Source organism: Sus scrofa, chromosome 8, assembly GCF_000003025.6.
Source record: "Sus scrofa isolate TJ Tabasco breed Duroc chromosome 8, Sscrofa11.1, whole genome shotgun sequence".
Classification (NCBI taxonomy): Eukaryota; Metazoa; Chordata; class Mammalia; order Artiodactyla; family Suidae; genus Sus; species Sus scrofa.
In genome coordinates this window covers 118,967,266-118,993,843 of record NC_010450.4, presented here as the reverse complement: position 1 = coordinate 118,993,843, position 26,578 = coordinate 118,967,266, and the positions used below count along the sequence as shown (strand labels likewise).

Genomic DNA, 26,578 nt, shown 5'->3' with positions numbered 1-26,578 from the left:
GAACAGAGAAAAGATTGACTTTAATCCTAGATGTTTTCTATTGTTTTGCCTGAGCCCGTCAAGTGGGAGAAAAAACAACACAGATTCAAAGTCCTAGGACTGTTCTTTCTACCTCCAGGGTGATGGCCAGCATGGGCTCTAACCACGCCCAGTTTGGATTTAACTGATCTTGGTAGACCCTGAACACAGAAACAGCCAGAGAAAATGCCTTAGAAATCGTGGTTTTAAGCTAATACCTCCTTCCTTCAGCCCCATGCCTTTTCCAGCCTCATCCTGAGAGGCTGTCCACAGGATTGTACTCTGGGCTCCCTAACTGTGTGGAAAAAAGAAAAGAGTCATCATACTTTTGAAAATGCGTAGCCATGTTACCATGGGAAACCAATTCTGAACTCCATTTCCATAAAGGAGCCTCTGCATTGCTTTAAAGTGCAGCTGAATCTCATTATTCACAGCAGTGATGTTCTGTAAACTCACTGAATAAGAGAATACTGAACCATGGCTCCTAGGAGAAATCCAGGGTTAGGTTCCTATGAGCCTCTGGTCACATGTTTTTGGTCAACTGATCAATAATGAACCATATTTCTATTGAAAGACACATTATTTAATATATATTTCAATGTATTAACATTGAACTCACCACCAATGACATTATTATTGATGCCTGAATGAAGCCTAGTGGACACATATCTTCTCTCCATGAAGTGTATGTATCAAGCCTTAACTGTGTTTAGGAGCACCAGATGGCACTTCAGCACTATGCCAGCAGGCCATTTTTATAACAACTAAATCACCAACAAATACAGAAAAATGTGTCTCTACATAGACCCCAAAAAAGGACATTTCTTTACAATATGAGAGCTGAAATAAGGCCAAGTGTCATCTTGCTTGACCTCAGCTGGGAATGTGCACTTTGGTTGATTCACATTTTTCACTACTCTGCCCATATCCACAAATGACTACAAAAGTTCCGTAAAATTTGATTTGGGGGGGCACAAATAAATTTTTATTAGTCAGCAAAGTTGCAAATACGAAATTCATGAATAATGAGGACCAACTGTATTTATTTATATTGAAGAATTTATTCGGCCTATGTCTAATATCTGATTGAATAGATGTTATTATCTTCATTTAATGGTTGAGAAAGTTGAGATGCAGAAAATTCAAATAGATTGTCCAAATTACATTATTTGTAAATGCTAAAATTAGGATTTCGTCCATATGATATGATTCTAAAGCCTTTATGTTTAAGCAATAGCTACACAAAATATTGCCTCTCAAAATAAATATTGTTTTAGAATTTTAGGGTTCAAGATAATAAAATTTGTTATCTTGAGCTTTATTTATTAAGATGAAATCAATTCATTTGAATATAATATATATTCATTTGAATATAATCATAGATTAGGGATTTAACCATTTTAACTAAAATATTAGAAAAAAATGAATAATATGAACTTTCTTAAGACAGTTAATAAGGGACATACAGAATGAACACAACTTTTAGTTTTTCTATTTAATATTAAGAGAATATTTTAATAACAAGAATGTAACTGTAACAGTTTATGAGGTGAATACAAAATTGAAGTTAACATGTACTTCCCACTCATATTTTTTGTAATATGAGAGATAGCAAACTGCCTGAAGGGCTTTAAAGGACCATTATTTACTTTGTGTGTTTAATTTACATTATCAAGATTTTAGAAATGCAATAATCTTGGCAGTATATTTGGTTGCTTGAAATTCTAAATGGGATTATATGTCTACCATTTTAACAGGATGGAAGAGTGACACCTCATGTGTTACGTATTTGCTCCTTCTGTCACTGGTAATAGAGTCATAAATGCAGCAATGCTCTGTCTTAGTGATCCACAGAAATACTAACGTTTCATCAGACTCCAAATCCTATGATGATATAAATGAAAATCATTACCTTTCTTCAACCTTCACAGATATCTCTGCGAGAGGTATCTTACGCTTTTAATCGGTATCTGATTAGCATCCAGGGAAATTTACCCTAAAACCATCTGTGGCATGGTCCCCAGCCTGGAAGAATACCCTAAGTCCTCCAGTTCTGACCCCAAATTTATACTTTCATAATTGAAGAAACTGAGGTCCAGGGAAATGAAGGAACTTTCTTAAGCACCATAGATTTAGTGGCTGAGTGGGGATTAGAATGCAGATTTCCTGACTTTTTATCTTCTCTTTGTTGCTGCTTCATTGTTTTATTCTAAAATGGCCTCCTGGTCATCGTAAATTGGGTGAATAAAGATTTACTGTTCCAGATAGTGACTTAAGAGAACAGTGGATTATATGGTCATGCGCTTCCTCATCTTATTTAAGAAATTTTAAAGTTTATATTCTGAGAATATTCCCATTATTCCCGTTTTATTTATAGGCCCATTTTTTTTTTTAATTCTACTGAGCTTGCTTAATCTTTTGAAAGCTTTGGTTTGATAACTTCAATCTTATTATTGGCTATATTTTATATGGATTATCTTGAACTGTTAGAAATGGCTCAGTCCAAACAAATATGTGACTTGATTTCTTTACTATGTGCCAGCTCCTCTATTTATTTTTATTTGCAAAAACTAATGAGATTGGATTTTCTTTGAAAAATTCCCCTTCCAGGCATTTAATTCTGTTTCCCTAAAATTACCATTTGACAGACATTGGCTGTAACAACTGAAAACTGAAATTTATTTTGTCCGGAAAAGAAGTTGAAAGCCAATTGGCCATACATTAGTGTGAGTTACGGCTTCTTCAGTTATACCTTGACAATAAACACAAATACAACAAATTTTGATTAGTTAAATGAAAATTGCCGTGAAATGAAACAGATATATGCTGCAGATTAGCACACTCCAAAAAAAATTTTTAATGTCTTCTTAAGGAATCTATTGTTTTAATCTGAAAGGTAAGATTAACTGTTCACAGGACAGTTTAAGAAAAATAACTAAATGGTCTATAGGATTTGTAGTACTTCTGATTAAGATGTATAGCATCATAAGAGGCTATTTTTGTCCTTGTAACAATAGAGCAAGCAAGATGGTCTTCAAAATGACAATCTCTTTTAAATGCAGCAGCAAATGAATGACAAAGGAAACCTAAAGAAACTAAATTCCAGAAAGGGGCAAGTCCTTCACTAAAAAGGAGAAACTCATGAATTCCTTCATCCTTTGCGGAACAAAAAGATAAGAGCTCACTGTAGATGAAGAGGAAAGAGAAACCAGCTGAGCATTTAGCAAACTCTGAATCACTATACTTTGGCTAGTGTGATGGATAAAAATCCCAAAGAGCCTCATTATGGAGTGGGTGTGTATCACCCACCAACTCTCTTTGGTAGGCTGTCATAAGTGCACAGACCCAGTATACCAATGGCTGAAAGAAGGCAGTAAGATAGAGAAAGATCCTTAAAATCCCTGAAGACCATCTAGTAGCTCCTGAAAAATAGGAGAGGGACAGCGTTGCTGAGACAAATCACATCAAAACTGTTACCATATGGAAAGCATCAGCAGACAGATTCTAAATACAGAGCAGCATAAAAGTGGGAAAACAATACCTCTAAGCTATTAGGATAGTAAGGAATCTTCCTTAATTGAGTGTAGGCAGAAGCCTTACAAAATCTGAGAGAGAGATTCCGATGTGAAAAATTCTAGAGGCAAGACTGGAGAGAAAAAAGAACTGCCCAGTGACCAAAAAGCTGGCAGCTAGTCTGTAGAGCAACACAGATTTCTTGAGTCTCTCTAAAACTCAGATCCCAAGCAGTGCTAAAGAAACTTATGATTCTGCCCTTAAAATATTTGAGAGGGGGGCTACCTAAATCTAAATAAAACTGCAAAAATAACCAAGCTCACTCAGCTACAGATTAATTGAATCAGCTCCTGAGTGTAGTTGTCTGAAGAAAGTTTATGCCTTACTCTGGGGTATTATTTACTTCAGTCCTTTAGCATAATCCTTAGTATGCAATATAAGATTATAGGAAACATGAAGAAAGAATAAACGATGATCCAAAGTCAAGAAAAGAGGTAGTTAATAGAAGCAGACACAGAAATGCTCTAGATGTTGAAATGGTTAGATAGGAATTAAAATAACTATGATAAATATGTTACAGAATCTGATGTAGAAGTTATGCAATGTGCATAAAAAGATGGAAATTTCATCAGGGAAGTGGAAATTATAATAAAAACAAAAGGAAATTCTGGAAATATGCAATATCAGAAAAATTTTTAAGTATTAGATAGACTTCAGTGTAGAAACATCATTAGAAAAGAATCAGTGAACTTGAAAACAGTCAAAGTAAATTATTCAAACTGAAAGAGAAAGGAAAAACCCAGATTTTAAAGCTTTAAAAAAAGAACTTAGCTCACCTACTTATTAATTTGACTCAGTCTTGATCTAAGCTCTGTAGGATAGTATTACATATGTGTTATTGAATTCTCTGGGTAAAGATGTGGGAGAATGAGGCAGAAAAATATTTGAAGGAATAAAGCCTGAGAATGATCCAAAGTTGATGAACAACATTAATGCACAGATTCAATAAGCCCTGCAACGCCCCTAGCAGAATATGTACAAAATACCACACTTATACATACCATAGTTAAATTCCTGAAAATCAGAGCTAGAGAGAAAATCTTAAAAGTAACTGTGGTAGGGGATTGGGGTGGGGATGCATGTGTTAATTGACAGGTGATGATTTTGTGTATTGTATGTTATGGCAGAGAAAGATGACCAAGGGCATGTAAAAATCTGACATTATCTTGCAAATACTTTCCTTTATTAACTTTGGTTTGTTTAATTACAGCAGAAAATTCTTTTATGATGCATTTAAATAAAAATAAATAGAAAATTGTATCTTAATTCCTTTCTAAGAAAATACATTAGTTTTATTTGAAACTTGTTACCTACTTTGAACAGTTTCAACTTTTATAAGCTGATCTTAATAAAATACTTCATAGCATTTTACCTACTGCATACCCTGTAGGAAGAGACCAGCGCATCTATGATTTAAGCAGAATCATAGGTTTACCTACAGCCATTTAGTTCAACACTCTTTGAAGGATAAAATATTTCCTTCCTCTAAGTTCTTAACACATCCTCAGGGCTTTTGTTTTGTTCTGTTTCCTGTTAAAACATACAAACGAACAAACTAAATAATTTATTCAGCCCTGAAACACCCAAGTGAATTGAAAACTCAAGGTTTAATTCTCCTCTCTTTTCCTTTTTTTTCTGGTCTACCAAATAGCAAAGAGGAAAATGAGGCCAGATTCACAGGCTTCCAAAACATTATGAGATGGCTGTTTTTATTGTTTCAGAATTTTGCTGGAAGATAATTGACTTTTTCTTTGATGCTTTTGTTTCTCTTGCTATGTCTTCACATTGCTTGCTTCTGATAATACCTTACTAATTACACACCAGCTTACTATTAAAGTAATAGCTTACTATTAAAGTAAGCTGGTGTGTAATTTTCATAATGCAATTTTTCTAGTTAAATATGAAACTGTAGAAAAATAGCAAACCATCACTAATTGGGAAGTGTGTGTGTGTGTGTGTGTGTGTTATCATTGGGATAGCAGTTTACATTCATCATTTTGTAGTTATACATAATTAACATATATCTTCTGATAGCTAATATGTACTTATAAAATTCAAACTCCAAAACATTGATGTGAAACCTATAAAATCCTGATGGAAATTTCCATACTAAAGATTTTTATTTTTTATTTTTTATAATGATTTTTATTTTTTGCATTATAGCTGGTTTACAGTGTTCTGTCAATTTTCTACTGTACTGCAAGGTGACCCAGTCACACATACATATATACGTTCTTTTTTTTTTTCATTTACGATGATTTTTATTTTTTCCATAGTAACTGGTTTACAGTGTTCTGTCAGTTTTCTACTTTTTTTCTCACATTATCATGTTCCATCATAAGTGACTAGATATAGTTCCCAGTGCTATACAGCAGGATCTCATTGCTTATCCATTCTAAAGACAATAGTTTGCATCTATTAACCCCAAATTCCCAGTCCATCCCATTCCCTTTCCCTCCCCCTTGGCAACCCAAGTCTGTTCTCCATGTCCATGATTTTCTTTTCTGTGGAAATGTTCATTTGTGCCATATATTAGATTCCTACTCAGCCATAAAAAAGAACAAAATAATGCCATACTAAAGATTTTTATAAAAGCACTGCCGGTATTTTCCTATTGCAGTTACTTGTGAAAAATTTCACATAGAAATCTAACATAACCCTTCTAGGAATTTCATGGTCATTTCAACTTCAAAAGGAAGCAAACTAGGCATGGCATTAGAAAACACAAAAAAGTTTTATAGATGAATTTACGTATTATTTATTGCTTGGTTATTTAGTGTTAAAGTACATTGAAAAGGAATTGTTACAATGTAATGTTTTTGTTTTGCCTTTAGGAAATTGATGTGCCTTTCTAAGTAAAAGTTACTCCACTAGTAAGGGGAGGTACTAATGCTAGTGAGAATATTAATTTATATTTGTTTTAAGATAAGGAATAGAAAAGAGGAGACTCTACATTGCTCAAACCAGTGATGGTTTCTCATGTGCAAAATCACACTAAAATCACACTGCTCTGCTTTGAGGTAATTACTTTTAGGAATAGATGGTGGTTGACTTTTTCTTATGGGGTTCCAGATATGATAAAAATTATCCTGTTATGTTTATAGATACTTATTTCAAAGAACTTCCAACTCTTCTCCACTGTGCAGCGAAATTTGGCTTAAAGAACTTGGCTATTCATTTGCTTCAATGTTCAGGAGCAAACTGGGCATCTAAGATAAAAAACTTGGAGGGTTCAGATCCAGCACATATTGCTGAAAGGCACGGTCATGAAGAACTCAAGAAAATCTTTGAGGAGTTTTCCGTAAGTTTTTTTTTCTTCCATTTTATCTCTAAAACTTTTTTGTAAAATTAGTGTGTGTGGGGAGGGTTTGTATGTGTGTGTGCGCGCTTGTGTGTATATCATAGTCTTTTGAAAATGATACTACTCTCCATCTAGTTTGTAGTACATGTTTGTCCTGAGTCATTCATTATCTTAATCATTTTGCATGATTAGTCAATTTGTTTTTAATGTTGCCATAAACCAGCTCTGACTCCAATTCCACCCCTAAATAGCCCTTTTGGTAACTTGTCTGGTCTTTTGGCTTCTAAATAGTCTGTTCAGTAATGGAAGGGAGATGGTACAAAGGAAATGAACACTTATTACCTTTTGTCTCTTGCTCACACATCTAAGTAAGACGCTCTCAGGCACATGAAATGAGGCAAATATTTATTAGGTTAAAGGAATACATTTTGATCATCATTCAAAAGGTCTACCCAATAAAAAACTAACTCATGTTGCTTAAAATCATTTCTAGTATGTGATTCTTTTTCTATGTCTGTTAAATCCCCTACCTCATTGTGTAGGTTGAAGCCCCAAATTTCAAAACACCCTTTCAAGGATATTGGTTTTGTGAGAATGCGACGAAGGGAAGGTTTTGAAGGAGGATATACCACTTTGGTACATAAAACACGCTTTGTGTTTCTATAATCAACTTTAGAAAAGCAATTATTTTCTGTTTGTAACAAATATATGCCCATTTAGCTCAAGAAAGTGAATTATACTTCTGACAGCTCTTAGGAATATATAATAGGCAATTATTATGCTGGTGAATATATAAGAACTTGTCCTTAGATTCTCAAAATATAAATAATTTTATTGCCAATGAACAGTTAATAGAGAATATTGAAATGCTTCTCATCATGTATTACGACTATTAGATTAAGTTGATGTGATATTGGAGTTCTAAAACCATCGGTATTTCTGACCTTCAGAGAGCAAAATGACAACCAGTCTAACTCTTCTGATAGCTATTTGATGGCAAATAGCTATCAGAAGAGCATGGATACTATCCACTATCTGGAATTACAATAGGATATCTTTGGCTTATATTTAAAATACATACAGAAATTAAGTTTTGTAATAAGATGAATAAACTAATTATTTTTTATTCATGCCCTTCAAATAAGAATAAGCATAATTTCTCTTCCTGGAAAGGTTTTGGATAGTGACTGTTTTTTCTCTCTCACATCCTCTGAATATTTATACCTTTGCTCCTGCAATAATAGCACTGCTACAAGTTGATTGGTATCATTGTCTTTAGGTGACTATTTACTCTTTCATAGTGACTGCATTCTAATTTTTCAGAGTTATGCTTGACCATTATTCTGTGAAATGTGTTAAATTATTTTATGTATACTCTGTCTTTGTGAACTGTTACATTTTCCCCAGATGTCTGTAGTAGACTTTGCCATTTAGTAGGATAGTATAGATCAATTATTTTGCAAATGCTCTATTATCATTAAGGAAGTAACTATAGCTATTTCACAGGACAGAAGCTTTATAAGGGTACTTTGTAGCTATGGATAATTTTAGGTACAGTAATTTTGCAAACTACCAAAGTTTTTTTGGTAAATGTGAGGTTAAGGAAATAGGAACATGACTATTAGGTTGTGACACACATGGAAAGGGATGTTTTCTATTGATTTCTTCTTCTAATTATTCTTCTAGGGATAAGGTTTATTTAAAGTAAATCTAATAGTTTTATCTGCTAGGTTAAAGTATGTCAGATAAACACATGTTGAGATTTTATACTATAAATTATAGTAGCTAGGTCTTTTTAAGGGCATATCTAAACTTTTTTTTTTTTTTTTTTTGGTCTTTTTGCCATTTTCTTGGGCTGCTCCTGTGGCATATGGAGGTTCCCAGTCTAGGGGTCTAATCGGAGCTGTAGCCACCGGCCTACACCAGAGCCACAGCAACTCGGGGTCCGAGCCACGTATGCGGCCTACACCATAGCTCACAGCAATGCCGGATCCTTAACCCACTGAGCAAGGCCAGGGATCGAACCCACAACCTCATGGTTCCCAGTCGGATTCTTTAGCCACTGAGCCATGATGGGAACTCCCATATCTAAACTTAATAGGGAAAAAAATGTGCAGTCTACTTATGTTTTCAAAATACTTTAATATTTCTTTAATAATATTTACATAGCTTTAATGTTATAATCGTTTTCTGATAAATCTAGGATTTTGTCACATGTGCATTCAAATTTCCCATGAACTGTTTTTTGAGGAATTCTTGAAAGGAATAGAGATCTTTCAGTTTGAGGCTTATAATCCACCAATTGACCATACTTCTGTACTAGAGAAATATATATTTCTCTGTCAGATGCCCATTTATTACTTTATATCCTTTTATTCTACAGTGGATTATTCCATTTAATTTAGTATATATTAGTACATACTAATTCTGTTCAAACGGCAGCATAGCCTGCTTAGTTTACATAGTTTTTCTTTCTTATGCATCTAGAAGCTGATAATGGGCAGTGGCTCCCTTCCCCTCCCACTGTCAGGGACACAGGAGGTGCTCGGCTTGTATTTGCTCATTGGTGAACAGGAGGAGAGTATCAAATTTAAGGACTTGATGGATCTCCCTTATCAATAGTATCCTTAACTGGATACCATGTTTTAAAATAATTGTTGTTCATATTCTTTCTATATTCCGGATTTTTTTAAAGTTTAGGTTTAGAATATTCATAGAGAAATAACCCAACTGCTATCTTCAGCATTTATTTTTAATAGGCCAGCCAGCCTACAATGAATTTTAGAATTCTGGCCTTTGTTCAATATTGATGTTCTGTTAGAACTGAAGGAACTGGAACAAGTCATATAACTGCACTTGACTGCATGCATTACAAATTCATGTCTCAGTTATGCTTTTGGAGCTACTTAGCAGTCTCTTTCTAAAATCCCATTAAATGCACCACAATGGTGCATTGTAGAATTTTACTCTTCCCCAAGTCCTCAAACCCAGTTTTGATGCCCTAACTCTGTAGTTTAAAACATCCTGTTAAACTCCCTTAACTCCTTCGTCTTCTTTGTCAAATTTTTGTTTTTCTCCTAGTCATAGGGTCTTGGGATTGAGCCAGGGTGGATTTGATTCCTCACTTCATCAAATACCACATTTGCATCCTTGGGCATCTTCTTTTTTTTCCTCTCAGCTTCCGTTTATCTGTAAATAGGAAACATAATTCTTTTTAGGTGTTTTTAGGACTTGATGACATAAATGTGAATACAATAAATATGTAGTAAGTCCACAACGAATGATATTGCATTCACCTTATTTCTTTTGATTTATTGTTATTCATATCAATTTGAGACCTCACCATCAATCATACTCTGTTTTTCTCCTACGTCATTCATCTTTCCCATTATACTGACTCTTTCCTGAACAAACATGTTCAAACACATACACTCACATGCACACACTCCCAACAACTCTGCTTTCTCTTTGATCTCTTTTTCAGTTCCATAATTAACTGAAAGAATGCTTCTTCATTTCACTTATTGCTTTCCTCCTAGCATTCCAAGTTCGCATGCAGGCCACTACTGAAGCTGCTCTGTCAAAGCCATGAACAATGGATCCCATAGATCGGATCCATTGGATTCCTCTCAGAGGTCCTTTGGCTCAACCTTTGTCCTTGGTTTCCCGATCCTGCCCTCTTCCTTAATCCCCGCTGACCCTCTGTGACGTCCTTCTCTTACCCCATCAGCTGAAGTTCTTTCTACAGTCTTCTCTTAGGATTTACAAATCGGCTGTAGACCTTCCTCCTGACTTAAGGTTCCAGTTGTGGTTTACAAGCTGAATGTGTCCACATGGATATGTTACAGACCTCTAGAACTCAGCATACCCAAATAATCATCTTCCGTTATCCTGGCTAATGGCATAATTATCTGCAATAGTGACTTGGCCTAAATTTGAAAGTCATTTTCACCTCCTAATTAGAAAGCCGCAAATGCATACACTACTTCCCATTTTTTTCAGGGGAGGAAATATATTTATAGATCAAGTACTCTGCCCAGAGTCATGCAGCTAAAATATATCTGCCTTAACCCTGATCCCATCCTCATAGCATTCCTCTCTCTCACACTGTCCTGCTCCACACCATCAATTTAGTTACTGTATCTTAGCAGTTCTGCTTACACACCATTGATCACATGTGTTCCTTCTCTTTCATTCTCTCTGTGGCTCCCTTGGTTTGTACCTTCATTATCTCTTTTGACTGACTGTGCTCAAAAAGCCCCTGAAGAGGTCTTCTCAGTCTTTGTGGCATCAAACCGTCTCATATCAGGCTGTGTACTGAGGACCCACCAGAGTGTAGCCCAGCTTACTATTTTAGCCTCATCTTTAACTCCATACCTTGGCCTCCAAAGTCCATTTGTCCATCCTTCATTTTGTTATTTCAAGATATTCCCTTTACTGAGAGCCCCTTCCTCCTAAATGAAATATCCTGATCTCTCAATCATGCCCAAATCTCAGTTTAAACTTCACCTACAACAGGAAACTTTCATAGAAGGAAGCAGTAGGTGTGTACCTTCACTGTATACATTTAATCTCCATCAGAAATCTTGGCCTAATCTAGGAATATTATGTGCTAGAGACTCAGAGCATGTGCTCTGGAATCACGTACCTGGGTCTAAATAATGGCTCTGCTCTTTCCAGCCATGTACTCTGAATAAATCACTTAATTTCTCTGTGCTTCAGTTTTCTCATCTGTAAATGGGGATAAACACCTTTTTTGGTACCAATATGATGATAAGTAAATACAAATACATGTAAAACGTATGTGAGAATGCCCAACAAATAGTAAGCACTCAGTAAAATTTACCTGTAATTGTGTTATTCTTCTGCTAATTAGTTTCTGAGGACCCATTATTCTGTGGGGCTTTTTCTACTTCAAAGTAAGTACTAGTGAATGGTTATTTATTTTTATTTATGTGTGTGTTTTTCATGTCTGTCTCTCCAATAGATTATGAATGCCATGAGGGAAAGGACAGTTTCATCCCTTTTGCCACAGTATCCTTAGTATCTAACACAGTTTTACATAAACACTATGGGTTCACTACTTAAGTGTTGAATGAATTAATCAATCAGTGTTGATTATATTAAGTTTTCAGTTCCTGGAGGCAAGTCTTATGCTCTGTTTATTCCATATTCCCCATAGCATCTAGCAAAATGTCTTCCAGGTTGTAGATAATAAATGCTTATTGAATAATAGTAGTAAACACTCTTATCCTAAGGAAATTTTTTTTAAAATGCTATTTGGATAAGTTTATCCAAGATCAGAAATAAATATTATTTCCTCATAGTTCTTTTTTTTTGTTTTTTGTTTTTTGTCTTTTTAAGACCACACCCATGGCACATGGAGGATCCCAGGCTAGGGGTCCAATTGGAGCTGTAGCTGCTGGCCTATGCCACAGCCACAGCAACGCTGGATCCAAGCCTCATATGTGACCTACACCACAGCTCACAGCAACACAGGATCCTTAACCCCCTGAGTGAGGCCAGGGATCAAACCTGTGTCCTCATGGATGCTCGTCAGGTTTGCTAACCGCTGAGCCATGACGGGAACTCCAATTTTCTTGCACTTCTTTAAGAGAAGTGACTATGAGAAAATAAAATTCAGATAGAAGAAACATGAAGCAAACAAACAAAATTATTGTAGCTTCCAGGAACTTAGCATTAGTGAAAGAGACATTTAAAGCTGTTCATTATCACAGTGCAAGTGGTTTTGATCTTGGCAAATATTCCAATGTTTTAGCGTCAATACCCACACTTAATCTTCTTGAGTCTCTCTTCAAATCCTCCACAAAAAACTTCTATCCTTTAAGAGCTAGACTCAGGCCAACGCAATACATTAAAACATTATCCATCACATTTACCGTCATTTATCTAAATATTCAGAAGTATTTTGTGATTTTATTTTATACTGTTCTTACTAAAATTTATGTTCTTAGAAATGGAATATTGCATTTGTAAAATAGCCATCCTAGCAACAGTAGGCATTTACATGGCAGAGACCGCTTGATAAATTATGTGCGTGTTATTTTATTGCCAATGACAAGGGAGGGAAAGAAATCATATACTTCTCTTGTAGATATCAGAGAAGTAAGCAGTTTCATTTTATATTTGTTATTGTCCATTTAATAAAATACGTGGTGAATGAATAGTTGCTAAAGATGAGGATATTATTCATTGCATTTATTGACGAGCAGCATAATTATTATAAATAATTTAAATGAATGCTTTTGAATAATGGAGCTATAATTACCACAGATTTAGGAAAAGTCTTAAAGAACATTCACATGGGTCTTCCCTGGTGGCTTTCAATATCTTTTCTTTCTTGGAGTTTAATGAGAGCTAATTTCAGTTAAGGTGATATAAAATGATAATGCAATAGTCAGTTTAAGTTAGGAAAAAAAAACACTCAAGGACTATTCATATACTTTACCCATCTTGCTTTTCTCAAGGTGCTTGCCCCAATTTCCCCCCCAACCCCTCAAAACTATACTTCCATGGGTATTGTTCTGACCCTTGTTACTGCTGTTTACTTCTGTGAGGAAGCAGAGTAAAAGATGAGCATCTGGGAAAACATTTTTAGGGTTATATTCTGTGTATATATCATGTAAGAGAAAATATACAGATACTCTTAGCACTTCTAGGGACTTGATGAAAATATGAATCATTTATTATGTAGCAACATAGAGAAAAAGGCAGCAGCTGTGACATCTGTGAAGAGTTCTTACCAAGAATTACAAATGGGGTTTTTGCTTGACTTTGTTAAACCAAACTAACATCATTTCAGGGAAACACTGTTTTAAGCAGTGGCATATACTGGGCTTAGGGGCCAGGAGAAATGTCTTTCCTGAGGAAATGTGTAAGGGAATACTTAATTAAAAATCAAGTATTTTCTCAGAGTAATACAGTAGGCAGAAATATCACAGACAGCTGCTTTACCCATTTCTTCCATTCTGTAAACGCCTGTTTCTTTCTCTCACTTGCCCCTCTAATCTCCCTCTTTCTTTTATTTTTTTCTTTCTTTTTTTTTTTTCTCCTATGTACTTTTCATCTGATTTTGGAGCTCACTGGCCATATTTTCTGCAAGGGCTAAAAATCAAAACGATGAGAATTTTCGTTCTTGTGTACTTTCATTTTTTAAAATCGGAGGCACCTACACAATGTTAATAATGAGTAAACTTTGATATGTATCTCAAGCAGCTCATCGACTAAGTGGATTTTTCCCTTTTGAATCAGTTTCCACATTGAATCAATATCAAGTAAGTATTAGATAAAATCGCCCTTCTCTTTGTGATGATGCTCCTCTAGTCTCAAACATCAAAGCAGCAAACTGTGTGATTAAATAAATATTATTGCTAAGTGCTCTTAAGTGGCATAGTTGGTCTTTCCTTTCTTTAAATCAGTCATGGATTCCTTCTTAGAAGTAAACAGCATTCTTGTAAGAAGCGTATTACATCCAAAGTAGGGTAGTAAATTTTTATCAGGAAAAATCCCCTCTAGTGCTAAAGTCTGAGACTCTAAGAGATCTTGCATGTAGTGATTGCTCTTTCCTCCAGGAGGGAAATTCATCCACTTCCTGCTTCTGTAGGATCAGCACTCACAGCCAATCCTGAGGCTTCCCCCAGTGCTGTGACCCTGGTACACCAAAATCTGTTATTTTGCACCTGATAAACATCTTTTGGGATTGTTCAAACCCTCTTACACTTTTCAGTTAGGGCCATGTGTGCTTTTTGGCACAGATGTTGGAGTTTTCATTGATTCCTCCCTGGTGATCATTTTGAGCACGTGAAGGCAAACAATTCAAGTAGCAACCTCTTAGGATTATCTCCAAAAGGATTCAGCTCATATTTTGTTTTTACGAAAAGCGAGGCTATCAAGTTTACAAGGAGTATGTGATAAGAAATAAAGGAGTTGAGTGTAATTTATCCTATGATAGTTGTTTGAATATATATGTATCCTCAATTTTTGGAAAGTATTCTTTATATTCACCACAAGCCCCTCAGTACAGTTTAAGTCTCTTCCCCACTGCCCTAATCTCATACTTTATGGAAAACAGCTGGGATGGCAAATTCAGCCATAGCAAATGCATATTTTGGTAGAATTTATAATATCTCTGCTCTGGTCTTCATTGATCCAAGTACTATAGCTACTTAGAATGCAGCCGTGATCTACGAAAACAAGCAAAATATTTTTTTGACTACCTACTGGCTTGGTACATAGGGATTTTAATGCTTATTAAGTTAAAATCCATTGAATCCCCACAGGTAAAAGGTAGTTCATGAATGTAATACAGAGAAGCCAGTGTATAGGTGCTTACAGTTCTTCTCAGAAATAAATAATATATCATTAAGATTTTTCCAAGGTTGAAACAGTATCTCATTCCAAATAGATAATTCATTATCTTTGACATATTTGCTTCAGGTGCTGGTGCTCCCCAGTACCCTAACAAAGGTGACACTCCTGCATTTGGTGACCAAGCGGTTTTCCAAGTCCTGTGGAGCCCTATGTTTTTATAACCCTTGGACTTCTGATTTCTCAGAAACCTCCCAAATCTGAGTTATTTTGTTTTTCTCCGACTCCTTTCAAGCCAATTAGCTTGTGGAGAACAGAATAGTCTAGCGCTGTCACTTACAGGCCTGCTGGTCAAAGGGAAATGCAATTTCAGTGAGTACACAATTAATCACAAATGTTAATTAGAGCAATCAGTATTGACAATGTGGCTTTAGAGAGTGGACATCATGAAATAAACACAATGGCATTATGTTTCCAGAATAAAAGCATGCGAAGCCAAATTAATTAAAATTTTATTGGAAAAATATGACTCTTGGAAATTCTCTATTAATTGGCTTGAATTTCAGTCACTGATGCTTGAGAATAGACAAGGGTATTTAATAGAATTCAGTGTGGACTGGCTGTAGACTTCTCCACTGATATCACTGCAACATTTCTTTTTAAAATTTGTGTAATGGTCTCTCCAGGGTCAGATTACATATGAGGTAAGTGCAGAACTATATATATATGTACATATATATATGTATGTGTATATATATATATATATGTACATATATATATGTGTGTATATATATATAAATACTTTAAGGAGCATTCATAAAATATCATAGCTCCACACCAAGAAATATGATTTCTTCTTCATCACTCCTTATGTAGCAATACCTTCCTAGTGATATATACGGATGTGAGAAATTAAAGATTATGTCTGACTTATTTTTTGCCTCCAAAAATGTAGCATAAATGGAATATAGATGGTACCAGTTGAAGGCTAAATTTTTGGACTTGTTTTTTAAGGAAATTAATCAGCTCTCCCTTGAGCCAGAAAATCAATAGCCTCTCCAATTTTAGTTTGGCAAGTCTATTTATTGATTGATTCCACAAATGCTTATTGAGTACCTATTGGGTACCAGGTGTTGTTCTAAACACTGAGATTTTAAAATGCACTAAAACTCTTTGTCATTATGGAACTCAAACTCTAATGGGAAAAAAAGACGGGAAGCAAAAAAAAATTAAGATATATAATATATCAGAGGGACATTAATTTTAAGGCAAAAAGGAAATAGGAAAAATCATTTGTATATATACACACACATATATAAATATATTAAGGAATATTCAAGAGAGCAAGTTGGCTAATGTTACTGAAGTAGAGTGAATGGGAGAAAGAGGATAGTAACAGATGAGATCAGAAAGGTAACAGAAAGGTAGGGCCTTATAGGCAGTGGTGAGGGTTTGGGAGAAAGAGAGCCACCAGACAGTTCTGAAGAGAGACATGTTCTGATTTAACTCTCTGGGCTACTGTTTTGACAACAGCCTGTAGAGGGCAAGGGCAGGAAGGATGAGACCTCACTGGAGACTATTCTAGTATTGCAGGGAATAGCTGATGAAGTGGTAATAGCATAGACTAGGATGACAATGACAGAGATGTTGAGAAGTGGTCAGATTTGAAATATGCTGGTGTTTTACAGGAAAGCCAACTGATCCACTGAGTCTTTGGCAGTGGGATACAAAAGAAATTAAGTAGTTACTAGTATCTCCAAAGATTTTGGTAGAAGGAAGGAATTACTATGGTATTGAGAATGAGGAAGAGTGTATGAAAAACTGGTTGGGTAAGGAAGACTAGTAGTTTGGTTTGGGGCATAATAAATGTAAGATACAGAATATTCCAAAGTTTATAAGTTAAGATGATAGGAGATCCCAGCAGAAATGAATGGCCTTTGAGGTGCGAAGAGACAGGAAATCTATTGACCTGAAAGTCTGGTGGGAAAATTATTTGATAGAGGAGATAGTGCTCAACTGTGTCAAGTGCTACTGACAGGTCAACCATGATAAGGAAAGAGAACAGCCTTTGGACTTAGAAATGAACCTGTCAAGAGCAGTTTGCATGAAATGCATTGATGGGGATGTTGCATCAGAGGTGGTAGAAGTGAGAAAGCCTTGACATGATTACAGGGTCAGTTAAGGAAGGGAGGAGTAGAATCAGGGAATAATGAGTGTAGGGCAATTCTTTAGGGTGGAAAGGTAAGCAGAGAAAAGGTATTGTAGCTAGTAAGGAACATGGGGTCAGTAGAGGTGTTTGTTTTTCATTATATTGAAGGTTGAAACAATTACATGCTTGTAAGTTAATGAGAATGATCAATAGAAAGAGAAAAATTAATCATTCCGAAAAAGAGGAAAAGCACTGGCCAGACACTCTCATATTTGTTAAACAGGACGAGAAAGATGGCAATGTGAATAACAGGTGTGAATGTATATTTGTATATGTATGTTTACATATTTCTCCTTGAAAATAAACCATAGTAAAATCTTTTCAATACTGAAATGATGGAACAGAGATTTACTGAGAGAAGAAAGAGATTAAGATACAGTTTTCTAATGAAGCAAGATCCCTGGAATATTTTGCTCTAAATTAGTTTGTCCCAAATATGTCTTATTAGCTGTTTGTGGAGACAAGAGTGAAGCATGGTTCTGTATCAGATGCTCATTTCCTGACAAGTGGTTAGGAGTCCTTGCTGAAAATCTAGGGGAGGAGACACACTCCAGCCTCCAAGTCGTCTGAGTATCTTGGAGAAAAAGTGAACTGCAAGGGAAAATAGAGTGTTTTCATCTGTCAGATCTTAACATCCGCTCGCATTGACAAATCTTACACCCAAATCCTTGACTTGAGCCTACGGCTGAGACTGAAGCCTAAGCAAGCACCTTTCTCTCTTTATTAGTGTTTAATGTGCTTTTCTTGGGACTGCCGAGTCCACTTATTCAAATCTGGCTCTCACTAAAACATCAGTAAGCCAATTAATCCATTTCCTTAATGAGAACTCTCTATTACAAGAATGGGTAACTGCATAGATTTATATTGAATCCATCAATCTTGCATTTGGTGGGGAGAATGCCAATTATCCGAGCAATCTGGTTCATTACTGCAGTATTGGACCGCGTTGCTGAACTAGCCTGCAGCTCCATTACAGTAGCACTGTGGGGGCGGCAGGCTTGGGACGGATTATTTGTTGAAGACCTGTTATGTAATAGGTTGGGCTGGAAGCTTTGTGCACATTCCCTCAGTCCACGTTCTCCACTTGTCTCTGAGGAACTGCTGCTTATTTTACATTTGGGGAAAGTGAGACTCAGAAGTTGAAGAATTAGTAACTGTGGAGCCAGAATTTTCATCAAGTGACCTCCAGCAGAAGATGTCTAGCCATAAAAATGATAACCCGCTAACTTAAGGGTCTTACTGAATGAAATTTGTAATGATTAGAATAATTCTTTCCAATTTTAGAATAGCTTTAGGAGTGGAAGAAAAAGGAAATAGATTTTGTATCAACACAGAGGGAGGCAGAGTGATCTAAATTTAATAATAAATAGTGACTGACCCAGGTTCTCACCTCCCATCTTCTTAGATGTTCTTTCCTTGACCATCCAACCTTATGTCCAGATCATGCTCCTAAATAGAATGTCAGCCTCATCGTTATATTACTGTCATCATAATCATTCCCAAATATTTACTGAGCACTTATTCTGTTGCTAATATGATAGGATTGTTAGGGAAGGAGAAAAGAGAAAACTCTGTAATTGTATTTCTCTCTGAAATCTACTTCATCAAGTATCAGGTTGTAAGGTTCAAAATGTGTATATGAAAAATCTTTGGACTTTGCAAAGCTTTAGTGATATTTTTAGAGTTATTATCATTTTTAAACTTCCTCATGAACGTATTTTAATATTTCAGTCACTTTGTGGGTGAATTATTTTAATGCTTAGTGTTTCTAACTAAAAAATATGTATATGTCACATGAATTTGCCATATTATGAATTTTTCTTTCCTAAGATATGACTCCTGAAGCAAATATAGAAAATAATATTCATCCCATTTTTTCTTAAATACATTAAACTGTAACATCCCTTCAGACATAATAAAATGAGCATGTTTATTATGTTTATTTTAGTCTGTCTTTTTACTTAAGTCAATAGAGGTCTTCAATTTCCAGAGAAATTCACGTGGCAATAATTTGAGTAATAGTGATCGGCATTTAGCAACAATTAGCTACTGTTGGAAGCCCTTCCTGTCGCTTAAATTCTAGTTGATTATGGAGAGATAGTAAATGAATAAACAAATGAGATAGTTTCAGAAATTGATAAATACTGTGAATATTTTAAAGACTAAAATTCTAATGAACTCTATTTATAAAAAAGAATGGAAATTTATCACACCATGCTTAATATCACATGTGTTATAAATATAAATCTCTTCTTTTTGGTTCTTGTTTTATTAAAATGTAGTCAGTTCACAGTGTTGCATTAGTTTCAGGTATACAGCAAAGTGATTCAGATATACGTATCTAAATAACTTATTTTTTAAAGATTCTTTTCAAAATATTGAGTATAATTTACAAAATATTGAGTATGGTTCCCCGTGCCATACAGTAGATCCTTGTTAGTTTTCTGTTTGTATAATAATGTAAATATGTTAATCCTAAACTTCTAAGGAAACCTCTATTTAATGTTAGGTTTTATGACACTTCATCACAAAATCACTCATTAATATAACTAATATATTAATAAATTCATGCCTAGAATCTATTTCTTTTATCACACTATATATTTGATGAGAGTATCTCAGAGTTTATAATTACATATTAATGTATGTGGGTATTTACTTAATATCCCTCCCACCAAAGTATAAATTCCACAAATGTGGATGTTTGGTCACCACTGTATCTGCCATGCCCAGATACAGTGACTGCCTCAGAGTAGAAGCTCTCTCCCTCACACACACACACCCACCCCATATGTACCCATATGTGCATTGTGCATATATGTTGCATAAAAGAATGAATTCTTTATAAAATATTAAATATGTACTATATGTTGGACATTGTTATATTTATAGGAATATAAGAGAGACTAATCACTCCTCTTGGGAATGCACATTTAAATAGGGAGATAGACAATAAATAAAGGAACAAATATTCTTTATCTCCTTCTTCAAAATTCTACCATAAATTTTACTTCCCATATTCAGTCTCTAGGAAGCAGTTAAGTACTTTAGAAAAAAAGAGCAGGTTACTGTAAAAATCAGAAATAATAAAATTAGCAAAAAGTTATACAGAACTTTCTTTGAACTGGTAGTAATTTTTACTTCTTTATGTTAACAGCTCTGTTTTATTATCCCCACTCACTGCTTAGGGAATGAAGCACAGAGTGGTTAAGTGACTGCCTAGAGTCACACAGCTGGTAGGAGGTAGAGCCGGGATTTGAATCTAGGCAGTGTAGATCTAGCTTTTCTGCTATACAAAGCACTAGACTACATTACAATACTTAGGAAAGACCCACCTAACCTGTTTTCTCTAACAACTTATCCTACTATAAATCTGACAGATGATCTTTCTGCATAAAATTACTGCGTATCATGCAGCATTCAGTTCCGATAGGTCCAGATTCAGTTTCATGTGTGTTCTATGCAGATGGACTGAAGTGCCTCTAGAGAAAAAGAAGACACCAAATTCTGGTGAAGTTAAATTAGCATAGGGCTGTTACATGCTTAACTTTCTACCACTATCCTTTACTCTTTTCTTGAACTATTTTATCACTAGTTTTATTAACTTTCAAGAGTATTGTGATGGTTAATTTTATGTTACCTGGATCTTGGTGTGCCTAGATACTTGGTCAAACAGCAAATGGGTGTTTTTAGGTGCGATTAGCATTTGAATCGAGAGACTGAATAAAGTAGGTTGCTCTCCCTAAAGTGTGTGTGTGGGGGGGGGGAGCCTTATCCAATCACTTGAAGGCCTGAATAGAACAAAAAGACTTTCCTTTTAATGGAAACATCAGATTGAAACACCAGTTCTTTTGGGGCCACAAGCCTACTGGCCTTCAAAGTGGAACTACACCTCCAGCTCCACCATTGACTTCCTGGCTTTCCATCTTGCTGACTCACCTACAAGTCTTGGAGTTGCCAGCCTCCATAATTGTGTGAGCCAGTTCCTTATAATAAATATCTTCCTTTGTATAGGTACATCCTTTTGATTCTGTTCTCTGGAGAACCCTGACTAAAACAAGTATTAATTTTAACTCTGTGATTTTTTTTTTTTCTGAATCCCTTAATGGTACAAATTAAGATGAGGAAATAATCTGAGTGCTAGATTAATCCTATCATGTTACCATGTGCAGTTGGGGCTGTAATCAGATGTTGAGTTCTTCACATGGTAGGAGAGGGCTAGAGTTCTAGAGATAAAGTCAGAGATACATAGAGTCCAGAAAGCAGAAAAAGGAGAAGGTAAGCCACAGGTGAAACAATACAAATTCATGGCAATTCAGAAGTAGCTAACTTCATCTTCTTAATCCATCTGTCCATAAACATTTAGGTTGTTTCCATGTTTTGGCTATTGTGAATAGTACTGCAGTAAACATGCAGGTGCATGTGTCTTTTTCAAGGAAAGGTTTGTCTGGATATGTGCCCAAGAGTGGGATTGCTGGGCCATATGGTAGTTCTATTATGGTTTTCTAAGGTACCTCCATACTGTTTTCCATAGCGGTTGTACTAAATTACATTCCCACCAACAGTGCAGGAGGGTTCCCTTTTCTCCATACCCTCTCCAGCATTTGTTATTTGTGGACTTATTAATGAAGTTAAGTCACAAAGAGAAAGACAAATACCATATGATATCACTTATATCTGGAATCTAATATAGGGCACAAATGAACCTTTCCAAAGAAAAGAAAATCATGAACTTGGAAAAGAGACTTGTGGTTGCCACGGGGGAGGGAGTGGGATAGACTGGGAATTTGGGGTTAATAGATGCAAACTATTGCCTTTGGAATGGATAAGCAATGAGATCCTGCTGGGTATCACTGGGAATTATATCTAGTCACATATGATGGAGCATGATAATGTAAGAAAAAAGAATGTATATATGTATGTGTAACTGGGTCACCGTACAGTGCAGTAGAAAATTGTCAGAACACTGTAAACCAGCTATAATGGAAAAGATAAAAATCATTATTTTAAAAAAAAGAGTAGCTAACTAAAATTGTTCTAGGAAAATATCATGGAAAACGGTTAAAATGTTCTCTTAAAAGAAAATGTAGTTTGTTTAAGATCTTTGTAGAGATTTTCAAGTACCTCCTAGGAGGTGTTTGGGAAAGTGGGTGAACCTATTTTAATGCCTAAAGAGTTTTACTGCCCATCAGTAGAGAGATAAAGAATGGGCTTGTCCAAAATGCTAGTGGAACTTTTCTTAAGAAAGACTAGCAAAGATTTTCCGTTAATCACCCTCTAACCTCAGCAGACATAAAATTCAACTTTTTCTCCACATTCTGTCTGATTTCCTTAACCCTTTGGTAAATAGATTAAATAGAATTGAAACAATGGCCATAATGTGTATGTTTTTGTTAAGTGTGTGAATTTTCTATGTATGTCTTATTAAAACTGGGGCACATTAAAATTCTTAGTTTATTTGATCAAAAATCGGTTCCAATTAGGCAGTACCAAAGCAGAAGCAGTTAGGAACACTCCACTGATAGGACGTGGAGGAAATGCTTCTACAGAGAAAGGCAAGGAAATTATTAAGTGGGTATAGCTTAAAGATGAGTTGGCAGAGTGTGACTGGTTGTCCTTAGGTTTTGATTTCATACCCTTGAAGTTAGGATTTGCTTTGCCAAAAGTAAGGCTACAGTGGCATTAGAGACACCTCAGTATTATGACCTTCTTTAATTAATTTCACAGTCTGTATGTGTTCATAAAATTTCTCTCAGGTCCTCTGACAATGAAGTCAAAATTTGGACTTTTCTGCAGGGACATTTTTTATGGATTCAGATTAGTTGCTTTGTTGAAATTCAATTTCCTAACTACTTATATATTAAATGTTCTAATAAATTTTACTATGTCAGAAAGTGGAGGAGGTCCCGTGGTGGCGCAGTGGTTAACGAATCCGACTAGGACCCATGAGGTTGTGGGTTCGGTCCCTGCCCTTGCTCAGTGGGTTAACCATCCGGCGTTGCCGTGAGCTGTGGTGTAGGTTGCAGACACGGCTCGGATCCCGCATTGCTGTGGCTCTGGCGTAGGTTGGCGGCTACAGCTCCGATTGACCCCTAGCCTGGGAACCTCCATATGCCGCGGGAGTGGCCCAAGAAATAGCAAAAAAGAAAAAAAAGAAGAAAGAAAGTGGAAGGCTCACATTTTGCAAAATACAGTGACCACCACCATCATTGCCATAAAGCACAGCTTGAACAGCTTTGAATGTAAAACTGAAGATGAAATTACAGCTGATGTTGTAATACTTGTCACCCACTAAATGGTAATTTCTTCTTTTAATGAGCTATCTCTCCTCCATATCAGTGACATTTTTATATTCTTGAAAGAAGAATTAAGGTGAAGCCAGCCATTCTTCCAGGAAATACATCCATGTACCAGAGGAATTAAAGCATAAAGGTGTTGTTTTTTTTTTTTTCAAATAGAATTAAGCCCATCCCTCAAATATAGATAAGAAGCAAAATAATAGACTTAGTGGGTGGGTAAAAATTACATGATAAGACTATGAAACTATGAGATTAGAATAATCATTAAAATAGATCTGGTAAAGTGTTTCTATAGGGCTATCTGATAGTATTTATTGTCTTTTTCCTGTGATTTTTAAATGGCCTATGATGCCATAAATCATCTGTAAAATATACACTGAAAAATATTCTTGCTTCCACAATTTATGCTGTGAATTATACTGTAAACTCTCCTCCCATTCAAATGCAAGTGTGAGTTCTAGCCATACTGATGCTATGAATAATTGCCAAGTGGCTATCATGAAATTCATCAAAAACAATGGTCCATGGTGGAGATAGGGATATAGAAAGTGAAATTATTTGGAGAAACTAGTGGAAACAAGATTTAGAGTTTTATTCATGTTGGTAGCATAGTCAGTGATCAGAGAAGAGTCAGGTAAGGAAAAATAAAGAGTTAAGCATGAGAGCACCTACTGGGAATAATTTATTTTCCAAAGAAAACAAGTCAGTTGAAGAAAAACATATTAAAAAAGGTGCAAGATTTTATGGGGCTATAGCATCAGCACCTCTGACTTAATAAAAAGGGTTGTTAAATCTGTACCTTAATAAGAAATGTGTGTGTTTCCCAAGGCAACAGTTCTCACTGCTGTGTTGCAGTCTCTCCACAAGTATATCATCAAATTTTGAGCCCCATGTATTTTAAAAACTGATTTAGCATATATGTATTATACTGATAACTTTCAAAGAGAATATTGAGCCAAGTAATACAATGCAGTATAGAGACAGAAACAGCCTACTGCAAAAGTAAGAGTAAAGGAAGTAACATTGAGAGCCTACCAATGGAAGGTCAGATATTTATTGAAACAGTGACAGTTCTTCCTTGCCTGTTTCATGAAGAGCTGGTCAGAGCAGGAAACAGCTCCCCTCAGACTTTATGACAGTGCTGAAAGGTTACCAAATGGATAGTTGCATGACTGGACACTTTTATAAACTCTATGGGACACTGTCATTTTGCAGTCAGGATCCTCCTGTAATTACTGCTGGCTTATTTAGAGTGGTTGGGGTCTTTTTTATACATTCCAGTTTGTGGCCAAAAAAGCTGGTGTCTGAAAATGTGTCTCACTGCAACTACATAAATATTGTGAATCCTGCCTTAGGGCCTGGATACCACCAGCAAGCTGCCCAGTGTAAATGTGAAGCCAAAAGACAAAGTCAGAGCCATGGGCACAACATTGGGATCTTTTTTTTTTTTGCTAGGAAGAAGGCCAAGCATGCATTAACATTTACTGTGGTGGAGCTTCTAGAACAAATGACAGAACGTTCATTAGCAGCGTTAAGAGTCTGCCGAACATGGCTTTATAGTCAACAGAGTAGACTGTTGCCCTACAACTTGTTTAAAATGGCTCTTCTAATATCTCTCTACCCAGTAGTAACTACATGAGTAAGACAGAGTTGTGTATGTGATTATAGCTGAAAGGCTATAATAGGAAACAGAAGGTGAAGAGGAGTAAGGAGGAAATGATTTGATACTGGCACCCTTTGAAGGATAAACTCTTGATGTCTTTGATGAGCAGGAAAGAAAGTTGCGAGCAGTGGGAACCTCCATCACGAGTCTCCCAAGTGAATCCTAGAAACCAGGGTCACTCCTTTGTTTTAGGTTTATGAAGAGATTTTTAAATGTCATTTCTGTCAAAGCAAAACAGTCAAAGTTTAGGAAGCCTTCCTGGCTGATGTAGACATTGGGCTTATGCCCATGGCTTAAAACAATGGGACAAAATCTAAGACAAACTCACCTGCAAACTCTAGAACAATTTACCAATAAGTTAAAGATTCTGTGTGTAGCCTAAGAGGCACTACTGTGACTGCACTGATGTTATAATGCCACTTTAAAGTAACTTTGCTGGGGGAACCTCTTCCAGATTTCACACATATTCACCAATACCACAGTTCTTCATCATCCACTCAATTTATGAGCATGTTTACCTAACCTTTTCACAATCAGGACCATGGCTAACTCCCTCACCTTCTTTGGGAGCTTGCTAAAATATCATCTCACTGAAGGTTGCTTTGACCACTCTGCTGAAAACTGCCAACCCCAAAACCCTTTCACCTGAAATTCCAATACTACTTTATTCTGCTCAGCTTGCCCCCTTTCTGTAGAACTTACCACCTTCTGAAATACTACATAGCAGTATTTATTATCTACCTCCATCATCTTTCTTCCTCCACCAAGAATATAAGCATGATGAAGACAGGAATCTTTGCTTTGTTTGGCTTTTTAAAATTATTGCATTAAAAAAATCTTTCTAGGAGTTCCTGCTGTGGTGCAGTGTGTTAAGGATCCAGTGTTGTCTCTGCAGCTGTCAGGTCACTGCAGAGGTGGCAGGTTCAATCTGTGACCAAGCACAATGGGTTAAGGATTTGGCACTACCACAGCTATGGCATAGGTCTCAGCTATGGCTCGGATTCTATCCCTGGCCCAGGAGCTTCGATGTGCCACAATTGTGGAAAAAAAAAAAACTTTCTAAAGTTGTAAAAAGAAATTATCTAAATTAGCATAGTAAAATTGAACACCCACGCTGAAATTCTAAAAGCAAAGAAATGAAAAAGTTATAAGAAAAGTTCTTAAGGAGTCAATCAGGAAAACAGCTG

The 26,578-nt window shown here is 35.9% G+C and overlaps 1 protein-coding gene across 1 annotated transcript in view; it reads left to right on the top strand.

Moving 5' to 3' along the window:
- BANK1 (B-cell scaffold protein with ankyrin repeats 1) overlaps window positions 1-26,578 on the top strand; it is a 300,622-nt gene that overhangs the window by 121,130 nt on the left and 152,914 nt on the right. The window contains 1 exon segment of the mRNA XM_021101719.1: window positions 6,696-6,892. Coding sequence (XP_020957378.1) covers window positions 6,696-6,892 — 197 coding nt within the window.